Below are 24,135 nucleotides of genomic sequence, written 5' to 3' on the forward strand. Positions count from 1 at the left end.
CTAGAACGATTGGAATCAGGTCTGATTCCTCGGGCTATAGAGTGTTATCTTGTGTTCTCCCTAAAGATTCCTCTGGAAAGCTGCCTGTACTGGCTGGTTTTATGATTCAAATGACCTTCAAGGTGGTCAAGAGGGAGTTGCCAACTTTGCTTCCTTCCTTGCCATCCGCTGCGCACATGCAGAGTCCTGCACAGGGGCGGAGGCTGGCTGGCAGGAGCCAGATCCCCATCTTTACCCTCTGACAGGATTCCAGCATGTGGTCCTACTGCCCTCTGGATCCTGATCCACACGGAAGACCCTGACCCCCTCAGGGAAGTTGTTTAGGTCCGGGTTTCAACCCAGAACAACCTCCATGTGGGGAGCTACTGGGGCTTGAGGGAGCCGCCTCCCATCAGGCAGGGGAGTCCTGGTGCCGTGGCTCTGACCCCATGCTGCATGTTCCCACCTTGTCCCTGTACTTTCCAGGCAGGCTGCCACTGAGAGGTGCCACCACTTTACCCCATCTGTGTTCCTAGAATCTTTCTTGGGTTTGAGAATGTGGACCCAGCACCCCAGCTGCAGGGTGACTAAGGGACATCCTCTCCCTAAGGACCTGCTGCCCACTCCTGAGTCATGCTCATTCTGATTGCCCGCAGTCCGAAACCGCAGCCCCTCTCACTAGGCTGTGAGCAGGCTGTGCTGTCCCCACATCCCCCCAGGTCACGTGAGGGAGGCTTTTGGCTCATATGAGCTCTTTGTGCCCTCCCAGGTTGAGCCAGACCCTGAGTCTGGGACAGAGCAGGAGGTGTTGGCTGCCGTGGAAGGTCCCAGGACCGAGGAGATGCCCTCAGACACAGAGGCTCCAGAAGTCCTAGAAATGCAGCTTGACACCCACCAGCTGCTGCTGGGACTGGACCCCCCGGGTGACATGGTGGACTTCATGGTGGCCGAGAGTACCGAGGACCCTAAGGTCCTGAGCAGTGAGGACGAGGAGGAAGAGATGGGGGCCGCCCACGAGCCCGAGAGCCTCCTGCCTCCCTCTGTGCTGGACCAGGCCAGCGTCATTGCCGAGCGGTTCGTCAGCAGCTTCTCTCGGCGGAGCAGCCTGGCACTGGAGGACGGCAAGTCCAGCGGCTTCGGGACCCCGAGGCTGACCAGCCGGAGCAGCAGTGTGATCAGCCTAGAGGACAGTGAGAAGGGCCTGGCCCCCCGTGGGAGCACCACAGACTCCCTGGGCTCTCAGCTCCCTCCAGAAGCGGACATCAGTATGGGGGTGGCCGCAGAGAGTGACCCTTCTGTCAACGGGACAGAGCCCCAGAGCCCAGGCTGCCCAGCGGAGCCAGACAGGCCTTCCTGCACGAAGGAATCGAAGCTTTCTTCCCGAGACCGGCTGTTGTTGGACAAAATCAAGAGCTACTATGAAAGTGCAGAGCACCACGATGCAGGCTTTAGTGTCCGGCGCCGGGAGAGCCTCTCCTTCATCCCCAAAGGACTGGTGAGAAACTCAGTCTCCAGAATCAACAGCCTTCCCAGGCCAGACCCGGAGCCACTGGCTCCGCTGGGGCATAAGAGACAGGTGGGCTCGCGGGCAGCCTCATGGGCCCTCTTTGACTACCCAGGACCAGGCCAGGCTCGTGCTGGGGACCCAGCTCCCATCACAGATGCTGAGTTCCGCCCGTCTTCGGAAATTGTGAAGATCTGGGAGGAAATGGCGTCTCCTGAGGGGAGCCCTCGGAAAGGAGCAGGCCAAGGCCAGGCCAATAGCTTTGACCTGCATGAGCCCCTCTTCATCCTGGAGGAGCGTGAGCTGGGGGCCATCACTGAGGAGTCGGCCGCTGCCTCGCCGGAGAGTGCCTCCCCCACTGAGCCACCCAGCCCGGCCCACCTGGCCCAGGAGCTGAAGGAGCTGGTGAAGGAGCTGAGCAGCGGCGCCCAGGGGGAGCTGGTGAGCCCGCTACACCCCCGCATCCTGCAGCTCTCCCACGTGATGGACAGCCACGTGAGCGAGCGAGTCAAGAGCAAGGTCTACCAGCTGGCTCGCCAGTACAGCCTCCGGATCAAGGGCAAGTCGGTGACAGCCAGGCCACCGCAGCCGTGGGAAAAGGTGGCTGCCACCACCCCACACCTGCAGCAGGAGGCTGGAGCACCATCTGGTGGTAGAGGTATGAAGGGGGTGGGGCGGAGGGCCCTGCCTGCAAGCCAGGGATGGAAGCACCTTTTAGGAGCCAGTTGGATTCTGGGAAAGTGACCCCTTAAAGGACCTCTACCAAAAAGAGGGCTGGGGCGAGTCCTGGAGCTGGTCTAACGCTCAAGGCCAAGCTCCTCCTGTGGAGCAGAGGGCCTGGGGCCACGGGCCTCTGTTTTCCAGGAGAGCAGAAGCTCTCGTCTCTTCCTTTGACCCCTGACCCCACCCCACCCCCTTTTCTTCATTCTTCCCGTTTCCCTTTGGTAAGGGCGCCGTGGATGGTCAGTGAGGTTTCTCTCCCATCACACGCAAAACGCCAGCAACCAGCCTCGCCTGGAAGGGGAGTTGAGGTCAGCCCAGAGCCCTCATGTCCTCTTGCTCCCTCCTGCACGGGGATTCAGGCGGCTCGCTGTCTCCTCACAGGTAAGAGGAAACCAGTGCTGTCTCTCTTCAACCACGAGCAGCCCACGGCCCAGGAACACAGCCCGCCCAAGCCCGGCTCTGCCAGGGAGATATCGCCACGGCGTTTCTCCTTCAGCCCCTCGGCCACCAGCCCGAGGACCACCTCGCCTGGGGCCTGGCACATCCCCCGAAGCCCGCTCAGCCCCTTGGACACTGAGACTTTCAACTGGCCCGATGTCCGAGAGCTCTGCTCCAAATACGCCTCCCAGGACGAGGCGCTCCAGGCCAAGGGCAGCCGGCCGCGCAACCTGCCCGTCAACCGGAGCCACTCGCTGCCGGAGAACATGATGCAGCCGCAGCCGCCCCTGTCGGGGAAGGTGGGCCGCTGCTGCAGCCTGAACGCCAGGAGGGCCCCGGCAGGCCCAGGGGTCGCCCAGCCTCAGCCTCTGGCGGGGCCACCCCCAAGCGCGCCGGACGGAGGGGAGGCCCTGTACGTCACCGCAGACCTCACACTGGAGGACAACCGGCGGATGGTTGTCATGGAGAAGGGACCTCTGTCCGGCCCCAGCGCGGGACTGGAGGCAGCCAGCGAGCGGGGACCGAGCTCACCAGCAGCCCAGGCGGGGCAGGGCCTGGAGTTCCAGGAGTGTGCAGAGTATCGGCCTAAAGAAGAGGGTCCCAGGGACCCGGCAGACCCAAGCCAGCAGGGCAGAGTGAGGAGCCTGCGGGAGAAATTCCAGGCCTTGAACTCCACAGGTTGACACTGAGTCCTGGGGGAGGGAGCCGCTGTGCCGAGGGACGGGGAGGAACGGTGGCATCCTCGTTCACAGCCTGGGCTCACCCTGCTCACCCGAGCCCCGCCCGGGGCCCTCAGAAAGGCCGCCCCTGGGAGAGCGCCCTGGGGCACCGGGCAAGGGCCTTCACCTGCCGTGGGCGCGCCAGTGACTTGCGAGCCCCTTTGCCCTCCGAGGCCGGTGTGGCCGCTTCCCTTGTATATATAGTTCTTCTCTAGTAAGAGGCCAAATAGTTAAGCTCATCTCTTCCCAGGGAGAGCGAGCCCTGCTCAGGCCTCCAGTGTCGCCTGGCCGCTGCCAGACTGAGGGCCCACCCAGGGGACACACAGGAGGGTGGCCTGGGGAGGCTTTGCTCTTTAACTGTGCCTTTTCTTAGGATCCGGGCAGGAACGAGGCCCATAATTTATTGCTTTCTACCCTGTGGTATGTTGGTGTGCTCGCGCGCGTGTGTGTGAGTGTGCTGTTGTTGATTTCCCTCCTGGGAGGAATGTCGTGGACTCTGTTCAGGTACTTTTGTGGGTTGTCTTGCTGGCCCCGTGGTTGTCACTAATGTACACATGTTTCGTTATTTGCCAATGGTGTAATAACCACTGCTGACCAACCAACCTGTGAGTGGTCTCCTTACTGGCGTCTGGCCGGGCTGGGGAGAAGCGATCGTGCCCAGGCCTGTCTCAGGGGAAGCGGGACGTGGGCTTGTTGCTTCCACTGGCGCTCATTTGCAGCCATGCTCACGAAGCACAAGGCCCCAGGTGCTGGCCGGGGAGGCTGGGGCAGCAGGATGTGTGGGAGGGGACTTGTTCTGCTACTTCTATTCCCACGGGCTTCTGTCTACCCACAGCCTGGCGTCCTGTCTGGGGTAAGGTCAGGGGGCACCGTGCCAGCCTTTAGCTCTTTTCCCCAGGTGCCAACGTTGGACTGAAAGGGGTAGGGTGGGGGTGGAACATTTTTCTAACAGGCAGATATTTCCACGTCTGGTGCCTTTTGTTCTCTCCCTCGCTAGCTCCCCGGAGACATCCTAGGGGGCAAGGATTCTTAACTTGGAGCCTAGAAATATCTTCAGTGGCTGGCAGTGTTGGGCGAGGGGTGCATTTTTTCTGGGTTGGAGCCTCATTCTTCATTCTTATTCTCAAAAGTGTCTTTGATTCAAAAGGCGTAGGTCTGCCCCCTACTTCTGACTGGGTTTTTTGCCTTTTTTTTCCCTTGGTGGACCGACCTTGTTTCACCCTGTTTCTTCTGGATGGGGCCTGGGAGGAGTGGGGCTGCAGGGCCAGGTGGTAGAGCTGTCTTGCAGGTCTCCTGACCTAGGAGGATGGACTCAGCCTGAAGATGGGTCTGCTGAGTCTAATGAGGTCAAGGGACTATCAGAGGCAAGTAGAGGCGTTTCCTGAGCAGGAGCAGAGCAGGGCTGGCCCATGTTCTGCCAGCTGGTCAGAATGGTCTGTGGGCACTTGCACAGTCGCTGAGAGAGCTGGCTCCTACTAGACAAGTCTCTGATTGTCATGAGTAGCCACACACTAGAGAGTGAGAGTCAGGAGATCCAGCCCTGCATTTAACTGGCTGGGTCACCTAAACTCATGGTTTTTCCTCCTCTGTAAATCGAAGGAGATGGATGAGTTGTTGCTTCTCAAACTCTCTGTCTCAGACTCTTCGAGAGGTGAGGCCTGGGGAGTAAGTAGTCAACACCTTCCCCAGGTGATCCTTACACAGCCCTCTAGGTTATACCTGGGAACCCTGGACCAGCTCAGTGGTTCCTACTGGCTGCCCACTGGAATCATCAGGGGAGGGAACTTTTTGAAAAATGCTGATGTCTAGGTTTCACCCACCCAGACCAATTGAAACTGCACCTCCAGAGATGAACCCCAGGTGTGTGGATTCTGATTTTCAGATCTCTGTCCCGAGCTCCATGGGGAAAGGCCTGCAGCAGGCCCTCAAGATGGTTGAATGCGTGAATAAGCGAGCTTCTCTCAGGGTCTCAAGTGAAGCACAGAACCTAGGTGCCAGCAGAGTTGTTCCCATAAGACTCCAAGGACAAGCCAGAGTCTGGCTGTGCCTCTTGTCTCCATGGTGGTCCTGTGTTCACAGATTCCACCTTGCTCAATCAACCAGCCCCCTTTGGTCCAGTTCAAAGGGAAATAGGTGAGTCAAATAAGAAACGGAAATATGGAGCGTTATTGATTTATTAGAAAAACTAGTAAATGGGTTTTCTCTGGTTGGTGGAAGCACATTTGAGCAGGTGGAGGACAAGGCCGAGCCGGCCCCAGGGCCAGCCCCAGATTGCATGGTCTGTGCCCAGCAGGGCTGCCGTCCTCTGCAGCCACCTCCTCTCTTGCATCCTCCCTGAGCTGACTTGTCCAAGAGACCGAGCCACGGGGTCCTCTGGATCTCTGCCCCCTCCTACTGAAGGGAGGAGGGCGATCCAGGGCCAGCCTTGGGGACTCTCTGTGCTCTCCGGGGGGAGGAAGCTCGAGGACCCTCCTTACCTCCCTCAGCCACAGTCAGTTGAGGCCAGGGGACAAAGGGGAAGGAGAGAGGGAAGGAGGACCACTTGACCATGCCCAGAAGGAGCTTCCTCTAAACTGCCCTGGGGAGGACTCCTGGTTTGCTGGTGTGGACTGGAGCTGTTGGGGGATACTGTTAAAGAAAAGAACTACAAAATAGAAAATGTAAGGAGGGAAAAAAGAAACCTTGCCAGGGCACCAGGAGCTTAGCCCCCCCATGTGGCACAGAGTCCCAAAGCTGGGCCCCTGCAGTTTCAGGCCAGTGAGTTGAGTGTCTTGGGGCCTGTGTGATGTGGGGGGAGGGATGCGTGGGGAGCTGGCAGTAGATGGTGGGTCACATGCAGCCGGCTGCTGCCCTTGCCCAGTCTGGGGGCCCAGGGGTGGTGAAATCCTAGCTTTTCCTTGAGGCCCTTTCATTCTTGGGACTGTGGAGTTGCTTGCTGAAATTCTTCACTTCAGGTGCTGCTTTGGCACACGTGGAGGGGAGAGGGTGGCCTCTAGTCTCTTGGCTCCCTGAAGACTGGCCCATGGGAACAGTTGAGGGAGACTCTTGCCGCTATCTGCCCGGGAGCAGGACATGCCCTCAGATGCACCAGAGGCCTTCTTTATTGCCAGGTGAGTGTCATCACCTCACTGCCTCCTGCCTTGGTTTCCCTAGGTATAGAAAGAGGCTGGTGGGTGGTATAGATTAGGTTCCCTGTGGATGCACAGGGGGCCATAGGGTTAGGTGCATAGAGGCCAAATGAAGACCCTGGCTCCAGAGGTGGGACCACCTGTCAGGCTCCAGCAGAGAACTTTCCTCCTGTGGTTCTTGTCTGCTGAAATTGCCTTCCCTTGACATGGTGGTGTTGATCTCCAGCACTAAGGGCTCCTGGGAAGGCCTAGTAACTCCAGATGCCTATGCCTGTGGTTTCTACCTGAGCTTCACCCGCTTCCGGGGGATCATCTCAGTGTGTCTAAGGCTCCTTCCCATGGGGAAGGTGATGGAAACAGCGACTGCTGGCCCCAGGGACCTTTGTGGTCCCTGGGGAAATGCCTGCTGCCTGCAACTTAACCCCTCTTTTGGACCTAACCCCAGTTAAGATGCTGGGCTGGAGCTGCATTGCTTTCAGAGTGGCGGAGAAAAATCCCTATGGAACTAGCGGTCTCTTCCGTCTGGAAGTCTGACCTCAGCAGCACAGGGAAAGCTATCCCTGGGGATAGAGGTTGCAGGGCCCCTTTTGGCTGTGCTTGGGATTGTGGGGTAGATACCCATGTGGCCCCCTGACTCAAGGCCAGGACCTTCTGGAGGAGCTAAGCAAGGGTGCCTGCCACACCTTAATGGCTTTGGCCCCAGCATTTGTCCCAGCCATCTGGGGTTGTTCCGTGGGTCGTAATAAATACCCAGGTGTGGCCACATTTGCCACCCCAGGGTGACGGGTCATGAAATTTGCTGTTGGTCCAGCCAGCACCCTCAGGTGGTACCAGCTGCAGACAGAACACATGGGGTATTTGGCTTTGGGATGCTCTACTCCAGGCATTGCGGTGTCCATCTTGTACCTGGGGACCTGCGCTGTCTCCCTTAAGGGCCCTGTGTCTGGGATGTTGCTGGTTTGGCAGCTACTGGGAGTGCGGGAGGACCCCAGAGTGGAGAGGCAGTGCCTTAGGCAGTGTGGAGACCTATCTACCTCCTTCTGGCCTGAGCCCTAACCTCTAACTGTAGTTTTAAAAGAGGGCTGGCTTGAGAGCTTCCTGGTCCTCCCTACCACCATCGGGGGTGGCAGCAAGGGGTGCCGGAGGCCGCGGGAGCCCCTTTGCACTTAGGACCCATCAATCTTATAGGGTGCCCCCCTCTTTCAGTGGGAGGAGGAGCGAGGAGGGGACGCGGTGGCCCCTGAGGTGAGAGTCCCCGTTCTGAGGAAGCCCAGTGGGGAGGAGGCCGTCGTGTCCCCTCAGTCCCCAGCAGCCCCTGGCCCAGAGCTCCCTGAAGCCTCCTTCCTCACGCCCCTAAGGGGCAGGTCGGGCATTTCCGGTGTCCTCTTCCCTTTCTCTTTCCCTGGCTGCGACTGAGCGGGAGGTGACCCCAAGCAAGACTTGCTCTGGGAGTGGGCAGCGTCTGAGGAACCCCGTCAGGCTTCTTCTCCAGCTTATGTTTGAATCGGGGGACGGGCTGGCGCCCCTCAGCCCGAGAGGGGGGCGGGGAGAGGAGGGCGTGGGCCTCGAAACCCGTCTCCTGCCCCCAGCCCCGGAGGCACCGAGGGCCGGCGGAGCTGGGAGCTCCGTCCCTGGAGCCCGCGCTCGCCGTGTGCGGGGCGCCGGGGCTGCGGGCAGAGGGCGCGGAGGCAGGCGTGGGCCGGGCCGGGCCGGGCCGGTGGCGCGAAGGCAGCTATTGCAGCGCAGCGGGGCCCGGGGCCCGGCCGGCGACTCGGAGCAGGCAGGCGGCAGGCAGCGGCGGCCGGGCCGTGGGCAGGAGGAAGACCCTGCCAAGGAGGGAAGCGCTTGTCCCCGCTCGTCTCTTGTCCCGACGCACTGGCTTCACCCGCGGGGTGCCCGAGAGGCTACTTCTTTTTGGGGAAGAAGCTGAATCTCTTCTCCTTGTCTTTCTTGCCGAGGCTGGCGTCGGGGCCGGTGATGGAGGGTAGGGGCAGGCTCTGTGCCTTGACACGGATGCTCTGGGACTCGTTGATGGCGGTGCTCACGCCCTGCAGCCAGGACAGCATCTCCTCCTACAGGGCAGGAGGGTCAGGGCCCCGCAAAGGACGGGGTGCCTCTAGATCAACCCCTTCTGAGGGAGCCTTGAGGCCAAGTGGCATGCGTCCCTTCCACCTGCCCCTTTGTTGGTGGGGGTCTGGGCTAGGCAGCCCTGCACTTACCTCATCCTTGCCATGGAAAAGCCACTCGCTGCCATTGCTCAGCCTAGGAGGACAGAGGGTTTCCTGCATGGCCACCTCTGGATCTGATCCCCCAGCCCCCTGAGCTTTCCCATGGCCAGAACCCCGTCAGGCAGCACAGCACCTTCTGAGAGAGGCAAAAATCAGGACCACCAGCCTCTCTGATTTGAAAAATCCCTGAAGGGCAACTCAGGCCTGAAGCTGGTCCCAAAGAGTGGGCCCCTGTCCAGCCACTTACGCCAAACCAGGGAAGGGGCAGTGGACAGGCAGGGCCTCACCTCAGCTTGAAGACGTGCTTCTTCTTCTTGTAGCTGGCAGCAATCTCACAGATGGCATGTCGCAGGGCCAGGGGCTCCTCCCCATGGTAGGGCACCCCCAGGGCCAGGTTCTTGGCATCCTTGTAGAAAGTCAGCTCGCTATTCCTGAGCACACAGTACAGGTTGTTCCAGGACCTGTAAGGGTACAGAGAGGCAGGTCACCTACAGTCCTGATACAGCATCTCTATAATAGTTCCTATAGCTTTACCATTTTTCTTAATTATACCAATTTTACCCTGATCAATAGTAACACATTTTACTGTTTAAAAAATTGCAAATAAAAATCATCTGCACGTAATTCCACTACCAAAAGTTAACTATTGTTAACATTTGATGTATTTCCTTCTAGTCTTTATTCACATATATAGCTAAAATTGGATTATACTGTATATTCAATTTTATGTCCTGCTTTTAAGTTTAACACTATATCATGAATATTTCCCCATCCTTAAATATTTGAATTCTCAAATATTTCTTGAAAATAATTTTGAATAGTTATATGGTATTCTGTCACACATATAAATAATCCCTTTATTGATGGACCTTTTAATACTGGAAATTTTATCCGTGATTTAAACAGCAATATGATAAACATCCTTGCCTGTAACTCTGATCTTACCCTGAGATATATTTCTAGAAGTAGAATTATTGAGTCTAAGACCAATAGTATAAACAACTTTTCAAAGCATTTCCATAGCCACCAGCATATTTGAGTCTCACTACAGAACTGTAACGTGAACAGAGCAGGGTTTTGTTTTGCTGGTAGTGATATTTTGTTTTGTTGATGATATACGCCTGGTATACTGTACTAGCACTTTTTTTTTTTAATTAATTTTTTTATTTTTTGGCTGCGTTGGATCTTCGTTGCTGCGTGGGCTTTCTCTAGCTGCAGCGAGCGGGGGCAACCCTTCGTTGCGGTGCACGGGCTTCTCATTGCAGTGGCTTCTCTTGTTGTGGAGCAGGGGCTCTAGGCACGCAGGCTTCAGTAGTTGTGGCATGTGGGCTCAGCAGTTGTAGCTTGCAGGCTCTACAGCGCAGGCTCGGTAGTTGTGGCGCACGGGCTTAGTTGCTCCGCGGCATGTGGGATCTTCCCGAACCAGGGCTCAAACCTGTGTCCCCTACATTGGCATGCAGATTCTTAACCACTGTGCCACTAGGGAAGCCCTGTACTAGCACTTTTTAAAGAAATGTATTTGTGTAAATCAAGGCTCATCTCAGCTGAAATGTTTGAGAACAGCAGGCTCATGGGCTCATGTGTGGGCTCACCTGAGCTCCTTCCCTGACAAATGGGGAACATGTTGCCCTTTCACAGTAATGAGTACTGAGAAACATTAAGCTTTTCTTCCTCCTCTTCCTCCTTTCCTCCTCCCTCCCTTTTGAGGGCAGAAAAGTGGAGAACTAGCAGGGCACGTAGGGAGGAAGGACTGAAAGGTCAAAGAGAGAACCTGACCTGTACAAAGCTGGCTGCAGAGCCATTCCACAAAGCCCAGATTTCTGACACCAGCTCAGGGATCGTTCCTCTGGCCCTCACCACCTTCTCTGAGCTTGTAGCCCAAGTAAGGCAGTTGCAAAGGAGGAGCTGGTCTTGGAGTATATGGACAAATGATTTAACCTCTCTCAGACTGTTTCCCCATCTGGAAAATGGAAACCTCAATATCATAGGAGGTTTGAGAAGCTATTATCAGTCCTAACATAATGCCCGGCACACAGTAGGTACTTTATAAATGCTAGTTTCCCTTTCCCTGCAGACTCGCCATATAAGCAATAAACCTCTTCAGGTTGGCTGGGCCCCCCAATTCATTTTTGGAATTTGAATTAACTTTGGCGTGTCCCCCAGGCCAGGCTCTCTGTATGCTGCCAGTTGGCCCTGGGAATGTGGCTGGCTTCAACCTCTTGATGCTGCCCTGTTTCTCTGGGACCCTGGACTGCTACCTGAAGGCAGGAGCCTCCAGAGACTTTGGGTCTAGGCATCCCTGGGTAGACCACACCCAAGGACATGACTGCCTCAGGGTCAGGAAATGACACAGCCTCTGAATGAATTCCTCAGGGTCATATGGTTGCTAGGAGGGACCATAGCAACTCTTTCTCCTCTCCTATTTTATTTTATTTTATTGTTTGTTTTTTTTTTTTGCATTTTCTATTTTTTAAAAATTTATTTATTTATTTATTTATTTTTGGCTGTGTTGGGTCTTCGTTTCTGTGCGAGGGCTTTCTCTAGTTGCGGCAAGCGGGGGCCACTCTTCATCGCGGTGCGTGGGCCTCTCACTATCGCGGCCTCTCTTGTTGCGGAGCACAGGCTCCAGACGTGCAGGCTCAGTAATTGTGGCTCACGGGCCTAGTTGCTCCGCAGCATGTGGGATCTTCCCAGACCAGGGCTCGAACCCATGTCCCCTGCATTGGCAGGCGGATTCTCAACCACTGCGCCACCAGGGAAGCCCTCCTCTCTTATTTTATAGCTGGGGAAACTGGGGCCCAGATTGGGTAAAAAGTGGGACTTGGTCAAGGACGTGTTGTTAGTGCCAAGGCCTACCTGTTACCCCGCCCTGGGATAATAACAGCTAGTGTTCACCGAGTTCCTGCTCTGCGCCAGGCATGGCATCTGCACTGAAGAGGCAGTTTGCCCCCGTCATCCCCATTTTACAAGTGAGAGGCTGAGTAACTAGTACATGGTCATAGGACCACAACGGAAGACAGGCTTTTCCTATCATGCCAAGCAGCCCCCGGGCTGTCCCAGAGGATGCCCAGGAGCTCTCAGACTAGAGGCAGAGGGCACCCTCGCCCACAAGCATACCCATGTTGCTCTGTTGAAGTCCCTGGGAGCTGCCCACCCCTCCTACCCCGCGGCCCTCCCCCACACACCTGTTGGACGCCTTCTTGTTGGGCCCCTCCAGGTCGTGCTTGCGGCCCAAGTAGCCCTCCATCTGCACGCTGTGCCCGTGGTCCACCTGGGCCGGCAGCGTTGTAGGCTCATCACCCTCGCTCAGAGGCGTGTCCAGGGCCTTAAAGAGGGGCTCTGTGGTGGGCCTCTCATCTGTGCTGGATTTCTCCTCCTGCCCTTCCTTGTGCGGCCCTGGCGGCAGTGGCGGCTGCAGGTCCTGGGGCCACTGCCTCTCTTCTTCCCCCTGCTCAGGGGCATATGGGAGGAGCACACCTTGCTGGGGGTTCAGAGCCAGGGGTGGCTACTCTCGGCAGAACTGGGAGGTCAGCAGGCCCCACCTGAGTCTGGTTCCTCTCTCCTGTGCCCTTCCTGGCCCACCCTGGCCCTCCCTCAGCCTGCTGTGGGTTTCCACCTGGCCTGCTTCCCTAGACTGTGCCCATGTCTCTGGCTCCACTCCCACTCTCCCCCTCTCCAATCTAACATAGGGGCAGAGGTTCTTAGAGTGAGCTGAAGGGGCTCATCCGGGGGTTTCCAACGCTGCTTGCTGCCCGGCTCCAGGGCCCACCCCTGCTTCAGAGAGACACTCCAGCTCCTACTGAGTCATGCGTGGGCTCTGGCAAGACTTCAAATGAAGAAAGGGTTCTGCTGCTAAGACAGGATAGAAGAACATTTGTGGTAGGATATTGTATGGGAACCCTTCTGTTACCTTCCACTTGTGTCTAAAACCCCAAAGCTAAGGGAACCAGGCCCTAAGCCTCCCCCACCACCTTCTAAAGAGAGACCCAGACCTTCCCGGGTCATTGTGCAGGACCGTGACCTGCTCCCCAGGTCCTGCCCCCGTCATTTGGTGGGAATTTGTTGGAGTAGGGCAGTGGTTCCTAACCCTGGCTGCCTTTTACAATCACCTCGGGAGCTTTAACAAAGGATGCCGGGACCCATCCTCAGGATGCTGAGTTAACTAGCCTGGAGTGGGGTCAGCACACTGGAATTTCTTAATCAGCTTTTCATGCACTCGAATGTGCTGCAGGGGTAGAGAATCACCACCTAAGGAGTCACTGCTCCAGGGAAAGTCGTCGGCTTTTACCTCCCTGCTCCTCCCCGTGGAGGGCAGGATCCTCCCAGCCCCTGCCCAAGCCAAGTGAGGGGCTTCCAGTGGAGCCACGTGCTGGTATATCAGGTGCCCATGAGAAGGGGAAGCAGACCTCTTATTCCCCAGCTGGGTACCTCCTTACGCAGAGGCCTTGCTGATCCGCCTTTGTGCCACTGCAGCAGGAGAGAGGGCAGGACAGATTGCGGCAGCAAGGGACAGCCAGCCTCCGAGTGCAGCGCAAGAATGCCGGCTGGGGCAAGAATGGGTGGGTCTCCTACGTGCCCAGCACCAAGGAAGTCCACCCTAGCTTGAGACATCTGGCCAGAACCCTGTCTCAAAGGCCTGACTGCTGGAGACCTTACAGCACCAGGTGGGAAGGGTCTTGTAGGCCCCCAAGCAGGTGGTCTCTGGACACCTGAAGGACCAAGGGTGTTGACAGCCCAAGAGGACCAGAGCCAACCCAGGCAGTAAAGAGACACTGCCCCCTTTTCTACTCCCTGTCCCAACTGAAGATGGAGACCCAGGAGAGTGTTGGGGAGGAGCCAGGAAACAGCAGACCCTGTACTCCCCATTGTGGGTCCTTCAGACCTTGGGTCAAAGCCAAAATAGAGAAATGGAGAATGAGAGGATCTGGGCACCATACTGGACATCAGATTGAAGCTTCAAACTGAAACAGACTGGTTAGACTTTTTAACAGCTAAAAGTGACCAAGGTCTGCCTGAGCTGGCACTAAGGAATGGGAAGCGGAGGCTCAACGGAGATGTCTGAAGGCAGTGGTTGGAAGAAAGGTAAAGCTGGTCATGGCTGTATCCCATCAAATTAGGGCTGGTCAATAAACAGGTTGGGGTTCCCTAAGATCTCATTTAAAGAAAGGATAATATGGCTGGAAAAGTTTGAAAACACTACCCTAGTCTAACACCTTCAATCTATGAGAAAACCTGTGCTCAGAGAGGTTAAGTGACTTACCCAAGGTCACACAGCTAATAGATACCAGAAGCAATCAAGAGCATGCACTCCAGAATTGGACAGGCCTGAGTTTTTACCACATCTTTAGGGCTCTTATCTTCTCCTGTCTTAGAGTCCCTTGAGAGTTGTGGCTGGGCCATGCCCATCTTTATGCATCTTGCAGTATTTATATCTTTGAGTGTCAGCAATGAGCCAGAATTGACCACAAGGATCTGAAGGCTCTAAAGCCCTGCCTGGATCCTCCTCCAGCAGGGAGGAAGGGCAGGAGTGGCAGGGTTGGATCTGGGAGCCTGCGTTTGGGCTCCTTCTATGGACCCAGTCAGGCCAGCCCTCTGACTTAGGCATAACTGTTGGGGAGGTAGTGAAGCCTTTCATCCTCTCTCTCTCCAGCTGGCTGTGCTGCTCCTCCTGGTGATGGGCCAGGCCCTCCCCACACCTGCTCTGGGGGGGCTCAGGGAAGATGCGTGGCAGATGCTGGGATGAAAGCCCAGCAGACCCTCACAACCATGTTCACCCCTCTCACCCAGCCTCTCCCCTCCTGGGACTGGTTTTACTAGAGCCCTGTGTGTCCATATTTTCTTCCTGTACTTTTCATTTCCATGCTCCTTCCTTTCGGGAAGTCTCCTCTGAAAATAGAGATGATTTTTCCAGGACTGCCTCCTAATTTAACCTCACCTTTCTTCTGTTTCTTCCTAATGGATGCCTGACCCATGTTCCCTGGCAGGGCCAGTCAGAGGCCATGGCCAGTGTGATCGAAAGTTAAATGGCCAGGTCATGGGTGGGCTTTGGGAAATGGGGGTTTTCCAATGTATGCAAAGATTTCTTCTGTTCTCTTGACTGTTCATGTGGAGACAATTTAAAACACACCCTCTCCCCTCTACCCTGAAGGCCAAGGCCTGAGGAGAAGGAGTCGAGAATGAGGGTGGGAGGTGGAGGGGTCTGGTGGCAGCCGCTCCTCCCAGGCCCAGGGCTGGCGGGGCTTCTCTCCCTCCTGGGTTAGGGGAGGGGACACACAGGAGAAAGATGGGGGCATGGTTTGGGCAAAAGGGCCCTCCTTTTATAGGCCCCAGGGGTAAATATGCTTTGCACCATCTTCTAAGAGAGCTGGGGGTTGAGGGGCAGTTCTCCTGCTGCCCCTGGAACCATACCATGCTCTGATAGAGATTCTGCCTTGCCCGACAGGCAGAGGGATCTGTGGACAGCAGAGCACCAGGAGGGGCTGCTGGCTACTCGTTGGCTGTAGGGACAGATAGGTTCTGCCAAAAGGCCCTGGATAGCTAAGATGATCCAAGACTCCCTTCTATCCTCCGTGATATAAGGCAGAAGGCCAGCTGCTTTAGCCCTTGGGTCATCAGGAAGATGCAGAGATTACACCTACACTGCTGAGGGGTAACCCAGCCTAGAGCAATCACTCAGAGGAGCTGGGGGACACTCTGAAAAAAAGAGGATCCAGCTACTTGGAAGAAACTCTGGGCGTCAGGTTGGGGCTGCTGGAGAGTTTAGACCATAAGTGGGTGAAACAGAAGGAGGGAGAATGGCCCAGGGATGGGGGCCTGTAATAAGCATGGAGCTTCTGTTCTCTGATGTGAGGGTCTGGGTGACAGGTGCGTGGGTGGGACACATCTGAGGTAGGTGTGTGCGCTGGCTGCTGGGATCACGATGTCAGAGGAGGGTAGGGGACGGGCAGCATTGGATGCTGGGGGGAACATCAGGGGAGGAAAGGGCACAGACAGGAGAGCCTTTTAGGATCTCACAGGATTGTAGTCAAACAGGGAGAGGCCTGAGCCCCTGATGGGCAGGGGATGGCCACATCAGAGTCTTTGCAGAGTCTTGTAAGCTTGACTTTTTAGGGTCCTGCCTTGTTAGGAAACTGACTTGGGTGGGGGGAAGCAGGCAGATGTCTCTTCCCCAAAGGAGGTTCAAGAAGATGAAGGGAAGAGGGGCAGGATGGGTACATTTCTTACCTGGACTAAAGGTGTTGAAGGTGTATTTCCAGGCCAAGCCAGCAGGTGGCGCAGGGGGACAGCACACAGACAACTAACTCCAGCTCCAGGGAGAAAAATAACCAGGGGTGCGACCACAGGGTCTTTGGGAGGTTCTAGAAGATGCTCAGTGAACCCAGACACATCAACAAACAAGGAAACACAAGTGAGCTTCTCTCTAAAGGAAATGCCGATAAGTGAGAACGAGGGCAAGAGGATGCACCCCAGAGACTGTTGTTTGACTTTAGCCATGCAATGGTCTTACCTGCCTACCTCACAGCAAGGACTGAGCCTAGAGTGTGTATGTAGGGGGCTTCCAGGGAGGGACACTCCAGGAAGATTGGTTTGGGAGGGTGTTGGCAATGCATGTTAGAATTCATATGGAGGATGTTTCTCTTAAGAGATGAAGGACTGCAGTGAGAAAAAAATGAAGGGAAAAATGAACACAATCACCTACTAGGTGTTCTACCTATATTCTCTTTTTCTATCCTCACATCCTTTCTGTGAGGCAAGTATCACTACCCCTATTTTACAGATGAGGGAAACTGAGGGTCAGGGAAAATAAGTAACTTGCCCACAGTCACACAGCTAGTGAGTGGAAATCTGAAGATGCAAATCTCTCTGGTCCCAAACCCTGTGCTCTTCCTGCTAAATCCTGCTGCAAGAGAAGACGGTGGTACTATTGCTCCAGAGAAAAGAGCCTATCCGATGGGGCTTATGGTCTAAAGGGGAATGAGTCTGGCTTATGTAAGACACGTGGCTGATTGGCTGAGGCAGTGTGATCGTGTCACGGCCACCTTGGAAAGGGACAGAAGAGGGGCTTGAGGCCAGACAAGATCTATTGTTGAATACCTTAGGCAACCAAATAGCCCTGTGAGATGGTGGGGTGGGGGAAGCTGGCCACTTCTGCAGCCGAGAACTTTTTCCCTCCCCCAGTGTCTGAGGTCTGGGCTCTCATCCTCTGGGTGAGAAGGCTGTCAGCAGACAGGTTGAGAAGGTTGTTCAGAAGACAGTTGTTTGCAAGAGAAGAAGAAGAGATGGTTGAGTTGAGAGCAGCCAAAGAGATGAAGAGATGGGAACTTAGGGTGAACAGAGACAAATGCCTAAAGGGAGAACAGAGACGTTGTTGCTGAACAGAGGAAAGAGCATGGGAGGAGCTGAGGCTGGAGCAGTGAGGGGTCCACCGGGTTGGTGGCAGGGATGGTGAGGGGCTCTCATGAGGAGTGGGATGGGCAGCAGAGGGGCTCAGCACTGTGTCCCAGGGGCCATCTGTCTGTCTGAGATGACCACTGGGAAGCAGGGAAGACAACAGGAGGGGACACAGAGCAGAAGTCCACCACATAAGGTGAGGGGGAAAGGAGAGGGGAGTGTGCAGGGTCCCCTTGGACAGGGAGGGGAGACCTGGTCCAGGGCCATCCCGGGGGAGAGAACGACTCTTCCTCAGCAGCTGTCTTTGCCATTCCCACCACCAGTGTGCGCTCTTCGGGTCCCTGCCCTGGAGGAGCTGGCAGCTGCTTGATGCCTTGGTGACTCTGAGCCAGCCACTCAGAAAGACTCAAAAGACACTGACTTCCCCCATCCAGATCTGACACCCAACAGTCAAGCTGGCAGCTTCAAGCCTCATTTCTGAGATGCCTACGATGTTAACTGAGTCCCATCCTGGGTTCATCAGTATCGGGGATGCTCTAAAACACAGATTGGAAGATGAACTTAGGAGTTGCCTTTGAGCAGCGGGGCCAGGAAGATCACGTCCGACCATAGCACAGAGAGCTGGGCGCACTGAGCGGCGGACAGATGTCCACAAAGAGCCTAGAGCCAGCTTCTCCACGGAGCCTGGAGTGCCAGGGCGCAGTGCCAGACTGTAGGCAGACACAGCCCCGCCACGCTGATTCAGGCATCCTGGGAAGACAGACACGCCCAGGTTCACGGGAAAACTGACGTTCTTTCCAGGCTGGGTCTGCTCATTATGGACAAACACCATTTGCCTTCACTGTGAAACGCCTGAATCAGCAGCTCAGTTCAGCCTCACAGGGGGAGGGGAGGGAGGATGGGGAAAGCTCGCTCAGGCAAGAAGAAACACAGCTGCTGCCTCCACACCCACATCCCTTCCCTCCAAGAACGTCAGAGCCAGGCCTCTGGCCGCTGATTAGAGCCCTAGGCTGCCTGCTGGGCAGGCTGCTGCTGTGGGCAGTTGCCAAGGGAGTGACAGCAGCTAGAGCCAGCCAGCCACTGGCTAAGAGGTGACCTGCTGCAACCCAGTGCCTGCTCAGCCTGGGGCACCATCCCTCACGTTCTCAAGTGCCGGTTATTTCCCTGAAGCCACGTCAACCTCTAAGACGCTGGAAGGGAGAGGCAAGGGACCTGGAGTCCGGACTCCTCCTGTGCATTCCTAAGGAGATGCCCAGTCCTCTCTCGGGGAAGCCAGCTGCAGGCGGTCTTGGAAGGTCACGGGAAGAGTGACGTCTGTGAGCTGCTGTTGGGTAAGAGAGTTTTCCCTGACAACCTGATGAAGGCCTGATAATGACAGGCACCCAGACATCTGCTCCCCCGAGCGGCCTCACCCCAGAATCCCTGCACCACAGAGGAATGTAGCCTTGAGGCTTGGAGGCAGATGGGGCAGGACTGCCCCAAACAGGGAACCCCGAAGGCAGACTCTTGCTTGTTGTCACAGCCCCTCGCAGCACCAATCCCTCTCAGGGGTATCCCTCTCGTCGTCACAGCAGCCCCACTGGGAGAGTTCCTAGAGCAGGGCCTGCTTCCCACCCGCGGCCAGGAAACAGGCACAGTGCACAGAAGAGGTTCTGCAGCCGTTGGCTGGGAGCCCATAAGCCTGGGTTGACTCAGATCCTCCGCAATACCATTGCTTCTCCAGGAAATCAACCTCACCATCTCGGCAATCAGCATCTCATCGCAAATGTTACACCGAGGGTTCTGGGGCACTCAGAGCCTAGAAGATGAGGACTCTTAGCAGGACCCTCAAGCCCTCCCCAGAGCTGCACCCAGGATGAAGGGGGGACACATAAGGTGGAGGGTGGCGGGGTGAGAGGAAGGGGAACGGCTCAGCCCGCTGCCCGGCCCCAGCCTGGGACCCCGGGACCACCTTTGGGGCACTGGCCTTGGCAGGAGCAGAGATCCAACCCTGCCTTCCTCTCTTCCCCAAAGGAAACACCCTGGCCCCTTGCCATCTCTTTCTCACCTCCAGCCTCACACCAGCTGGCACCTGACCACAGGACCAGGTTCCTCAGAGTTGAGAACGAGACAAAAGTGGGGAAACCCATCTCTTCCAACCCTCCATTTAGGTACATTGTTCACATACAGGAATGTTCTGGACTTTCTGTAACCCCACAGAGTTTTATGAGGGCAGGGAGACCCAGGAGGATTAGGGGGTTTGCCTAAAATCATGCACGAAGTTTCTACAATTAAGAACCCAATGTCCTGACTTCCACTCCAGGAATTTTGCCATTTGTGAAAGCTTGTTTCTTCTGCTTGGCCTCATTCACTCTTACACACTTACCCGTATAATGGATTGGGTTTTTTTTTTCTTTTTGTTTTTATTAGAACATGCTCTAATGTGGAAAGGTAAGAGGTGATAGAGGCAATGGATGTGCTTGAAGAAAAGCTGAATGCGTGGAACGGTACTCCAGTCCCTGCGTGTGCATACGTGTGTGCGTGCACACACCCGGGAAGGGGAGGACCAGGCGGGACTGGCAGGGTGGCCACCGTGTGCTGTGCAGCAGTCAACACAGGGATTCAGGTGCCTGGTCCACTCCCATGCAGGAAGCCGGCATGCACTAGTGATGGGTTTCACGTGAAGCCACAGCGCACGGATCTATCCTATAGGGCACCGACACCAGACCACACAGCACGGATCTATCCAATAGGGCACCGACACCAGACCACACATGGGACAGCAGGAGAGCCACTGGACCCAGGCCTACCCCATAGAGAAGGCTCAGCGGACAGCCGCCTTCCTGGGAGAGGCCTGAGGTTTCTGGAAAGGTTTTGAACCCTGCATGTGACCCATTCTCCTCTCTTCTCATATCAAAGACCAATGGGGTATCCCACCCTCCCTCGGAGTCCCATAGATCCTCATGAAAACTCAACAAAGTGCTCGGGAAGGAGAAGCAGCAGGAAATCTGTTTCCATGAGGCCTCAGGCCTGGTGTTCATTTGATTCGCCATCTGGTTTCTTCCTGGTACCGGGCACAGGCCAGTTTCCCCATCTGGTGGGGTGGCTGGCTCTCTGGGAAGGGTCTCAAATGTGGGCTCACTCCCTCCTTCCAGAGACGCTCAGGTCCAAGCAGGTTATACTCCCCCCCCAAATCCAGCGACATTCAGGCGGTGGATGGAGGCGGCTCTGATGCACATGTAATTACGTTGCACAGACGTACACGACACAGACAGTGGATGGATCGCGCAGGTGGGCACAAAGGAACCCGTAGACCCAGGCCACCACCGCGCACAGACACACAGGGACGCACAGCTGAAGCACAGGTGGCAGGAACAGTCCCAGCCCCAGTGTCCACAGTCCATGCCAGCCCCCAGAGTTCTCTCTCCTTCCAGTGGGGGCTGTCCCTGAGAAATGGGGGCTGGGGCAAAGTCCACCAGAGACTCCCACATGTGCCGATGGGATCTTCAGAGGGAAGTCCTGGGAGAGACCCTCCAGCGGGAGCCCAGGAGTGCCCTCTGCTGGACATGAAGGGCTGGTGCAGCTCAGGACACCTCTGGCCGGTTGGAGGTGTCAGAGGGAGCTCAGAGAGTGTGTGTGTGTGAGTGTGTGTGTGTGTGTCTCAGAAGGGTGGGAAGGGCTGAAATCTAGACCTGACACGGATTCTGCACAGGAAATGCTCAGTGTTGTGCATTTTTCTGGGGTGGCTGGTGTACCAGAAATTTCCACCAAGAACTCCTAAAGGTTCAGGCAAGCTTACCTGGGCACCTGGAGAGGTGGTGGACATGCAGTGGCAAAGCCATGCAAGGCACATGCTGGATTCTTGCTTTCTTCTCAGTCAGCTGCTCCCAGGACATTTCCCCAAAACCTGGATCACAGCCTCCCAGACTTCCTGAATAGACCTCCTGGGTCCTTTTAGCTAAAGGATCTATTCCAGGCCAGGTCCTGAAGCCATCTGTCCAGGCCTCTGGCAGCGGGAGTGTTTGCGTCCCTCCCTCACCTCCTCCACGCATCCTCTTTTTGTAGAAGTTGGAGGCCTGTGACCCAGAAGCCCTGGGGCTCTCCCTCACTCCTGAAGGGCTCCGTCAAGTCTGTTCTTGCCTCAGAGCCAGCTCTATCTCCAACTCACTGACCCACAAGCATCAGGCCAGAAAGGTGCAAGGGGGGAGGGGCTCTGCTTAGGAGGAAGGAATCTGCTAGAGGGTGGGTATGCCCACTTCACTGCCCCAAATGCCATGGCCGGGGCAGGAAGACCAAATGGTCCATTTGTGAGTATATTTGTGTGTGTGTGTGGGTGTAGAGGGTAGAGTTAAGGATGGTGTTAGAGGGAAAATGGGTAAAAGGACAGTGTATAAAAAGGAATCATTCCTGCCTGTATAAAGTGCTTCCCCTGATGTAGATGGTAATGTATTTATATAATAAAATTTATTAGACCAGATAAAACCAAACTAAGAGGGTCATGTCAGTGGGCTGGCATGTCAGTTTCTTCTTGGTTGAAGGGAGAAGGGGAATTATTCTCGGAATTAAGAAAAGCTAAGTAAACAAGGAAGACTGATTGAAGGAGTCTGGCGGGTAGGGGCAGTGTGTGCCCATCCTGGCCTCCTGCCCCAGCTGAGCCTAGTCGGGATGAGGGGGCTCTGGCAGCAACGACTCCCAGGAACTAGACAAATGGGACAGGGAACTGACCGGGGACGTTCTCTCGGTGGCTGCTCGGTGGGGACCTCGGGGAGCCTCCCCTGCCGTCTCGCCTTCCTCCTCTTGAGGCCTATGGAAGACACAGTCCCGCTTGAGAAACAAACACCTCTCAGAGGCCAGAGACTACCTCCAAGGCCTGGCTTCCCACCCCGGCCCCAGAGAACACAAGCCAAGTCAGCAGCCTGGCAGACACTTAGCAAGGAGCTGCTCAATCTGCCTCAGCCTGAAAGGTTAGGCAGATGCTTCAGAAACGCCATGGCTCCGTGCAGCATGGCCTCTGGGACTCGTGTTCAGCTGGTTCCCAGAGCAGGGGGGCAGTGGTGCAGCAGAAACCGCCCTCCACCCATTTTCTTCCTGCACGAGGCCTTCAGGCCACCCAGGATTGGGGGGGAATGAAAGCTCTTCTCCGTCTTTAAGCTCCAGACACTCTGTATTTCTCTGACTACTGGCCCAGGTGTGAGAGGTCACGTGTGGACTGTCAAGGCATCAGGGGGCGGTTTCTGATTAGAAGGACCCTCCTCCACCCTTCTCAGCAGAGGGCTCCAGCCAAGTCGTCCCCGCACTCACCCAGTCTCCTCCTCAGTTCTCTCCGGGGTCTGGTGTTCCTTGAGCTCCAGCTAGGGGAGGCAAAGGCAGGGAGGGGGGGGGGTGGGTGTCGGGTCAGAGCAGCCACAGACGGGAGGGAGCCTGTTCTCAGACATCCTTCCTCGAAAGAGGCGCCCTATACCCGACACACCTGGTGTTTGTTCCTGTTGGAATTAGCCCCTTTTGTCTTTCGGGTTCAAAAGTCAGTACTTTCTCCCACTCCTATTTCCTTCCCACTCTCCCGCCTTGCCCAGCCTTTACGCTGTCCGCAGGTCCCCAGTAACCGCCGAAGACTTCTTGACTTGAGGAACCCCCAAGGCGCAGCTGCCCACCTCCCCGAGCCTCCCGGCTCACCGTGGTGGGCTTCTCCAGGGCGGCGAAGCGCTCTGCCCAGCCTGCCGTGGATTTCTCAAAAGCCTCATGCCTCTTGATGAGCTTTTCCACGCTGTCCACCGTGTGTCCAAAGTCCCGGCTGGCCAGGTAGGGCTCCTGGGCGATCAGCCACGCTTCAGCCACCGAGGCGTCCCGAGAGAACTGGCACACTTCCAGCCCTGCCACGGACAACACGGCCCGGGGGCCTGTCAGCACCCAGCGGTCCGATCCTGCCGGGACCCCGGGGCCCCTCACAGACAGACGTGGAGCTGGCGGGCAGGCCAAGGCCCACATAGGTGTCCCTGAACCGCGTGGACATCCTGCTCAGTGGTGACCTGCTGCCCGAGGCTGCTCTGTCCCCGTGCTGGGCCCCTACCTCATCGCCACCGGTAGCGATATTGGAAAAACACATTAATGAGAACAAACTCTAAAACAAAATGGTTTCGACATGGCCCTTTGAGAACAGTCTTCTGCCCTGAGTGTTCCCTTCCCGGCCCCTGGCTGTCTCACGCCCACAGTCGTGCACAAGCAGCCACGGGACAGTCCAGGTCTTCGTGGCTTGCGGCTCCTACCTGGGTGGTGGAATTTCCCTACCTCTCCTCTTTCCAGCTGCGGAGAACAGAGCTCTTTCTGTGCCCCACACGCCTCAGATCAAACCTTTGGGATGCGCTAGAGCCTTACCCTGACCCCTGGAGAGGCCACAGCTCTACGGGGACACCGGCCAAGCAGGAGGCGGGGGACAGGTGGGGCAGAGGGTGGACAGGGGGCAGGTGCTGGCTGGTCAGAGGCAGGCTTCCAGCAGCGTGTCTGCTGGGTCTTCTCCCCCAAGGCCCTTGGCCCTGAACTTTGCTGATGAGTGGTGCTGTGGAGGCTCTTCTCCAGCAGGGGGGGGAAATCCACCGCGTTGTGACATCACCCTCCCTGGCCCCTCCCCCCACCCCGCCCCACCACCCCCAGGTTCCCTGGCTCCCAGGCTGCACTCACACATGTGGAGCTGCTCCTGGCGGGCCTTCCACTTCTCCTTCATCTCCTTCCTCCTGGACACCACCTGCTGCAGTTTCTCCCTGATCTGTGGGGAGGAAGGGAAGACGGCTCAGGCTTTGGTAACCCTTCCCCCTGTCTGAGGTGGTGTGCGGAGGGGCCCTGCACAGCCTGTTGGGCTTTGTCACGCCGACCTGGCTTCAAGTCTTGGCCCTGCCACTTGCCAGCTGTGCAGCCTTGGGTAAATTACTTAACCTCTCTGAGGTTACCACAGGCCTCACCCAGGAAGTGGGTGTCATCAAGACCAAAGCACACACACATGCGAGGGTTAGGTGGGTTATGAGCCCACTCTCCCTACAGAGAAGTGGCCAGTT

At 56.4% G+C, this 24,135-nt stretch overlaps 2 protein-coding genes across 10 annotated transcripts in view; one reads left to right on the forward strand and one right to left on the reverse strand.

The window, feature by feature from the left end:
• Nucleotides 1-3,965, forward strand: part of PLEKHG3 (pleckstrin homology and RhoGEF domain containing G3) — a 42,687-nt gene extending 38,722 nt beyond the window's left edge. For all 5 annotated transcript variants that reach the window (XM_057544011.1, XM_028167068.2, XM_057544013.1 and 2 more), the window contains 2 exons: nt 749-2,141; nt 2,588-3,965. In XM_057544011.1, the coding sequence (XP_057399994.1) occupies nt 749-2,141; nt 2,588-3,327 (2,133 nt within the window). In that variant the 3' untranslated portion in view covers nt 3,328-3,965. The remainder of the gene's footprint in view (nt 1-748; nt 2,142-2,587) is intronic.
• Nucleotides 3,966-5,816: 1,851 nt separating this feature from the next.
• The window catches only part of SPTB (spectrin beta, erythrocytic), a 123,049-nt gene continuing 104,730 nt past the window's right edge, over nt 5,817-24,135 (reverse strand). For 4 of the 5 annotated variants that reach the window (XM_057543582.1, XM_057543583.1, XM_057543584.1 and 1 more), the window contains 8 exons: nt 23,765-23,849; nt 22,763-22,959; nt 22,391-22,440; nt 21,815-21,893; nt 11,905-12,167; nt 9,007-9,180; nt 8,711-8,753; nt 5,817-8,563 (listed from right to left, as the gene is read on the reverse strand). In XM_057543582.1, the coding sequence (XP_057399565.1) occupies nt 8,396-8,563; nt 8,711-8,753; nt 9,007-9,180; nt 11,905-12,167; nt 21,815-21,893; nt 22,391-22,440; nt 22,763-22,959; nt 23,765-23,849 (1,059 nt within the window). In that variant the 3' untranslated portion in view covers nt 5,817-8,395. The other variant, XM_057543585.1, reaches the window with a different exon arrangement.

The sequence above is a fragment of the Balaenoptera acutorostrata genome, chromosome 3, assembly GCF_949987535.1.
Source record: "Balaenoptera acutorostrata chromosome 3, mBalAcu1.1, whole genome shotgun sequence".
Classification (NCBI taxonomy): Eukaryota; Metazoa; Chordata; class Mammalia; order Artiodactyla; family Balaenopteridae; genus Balaenoptera; species Balaenoptera acutorostrata.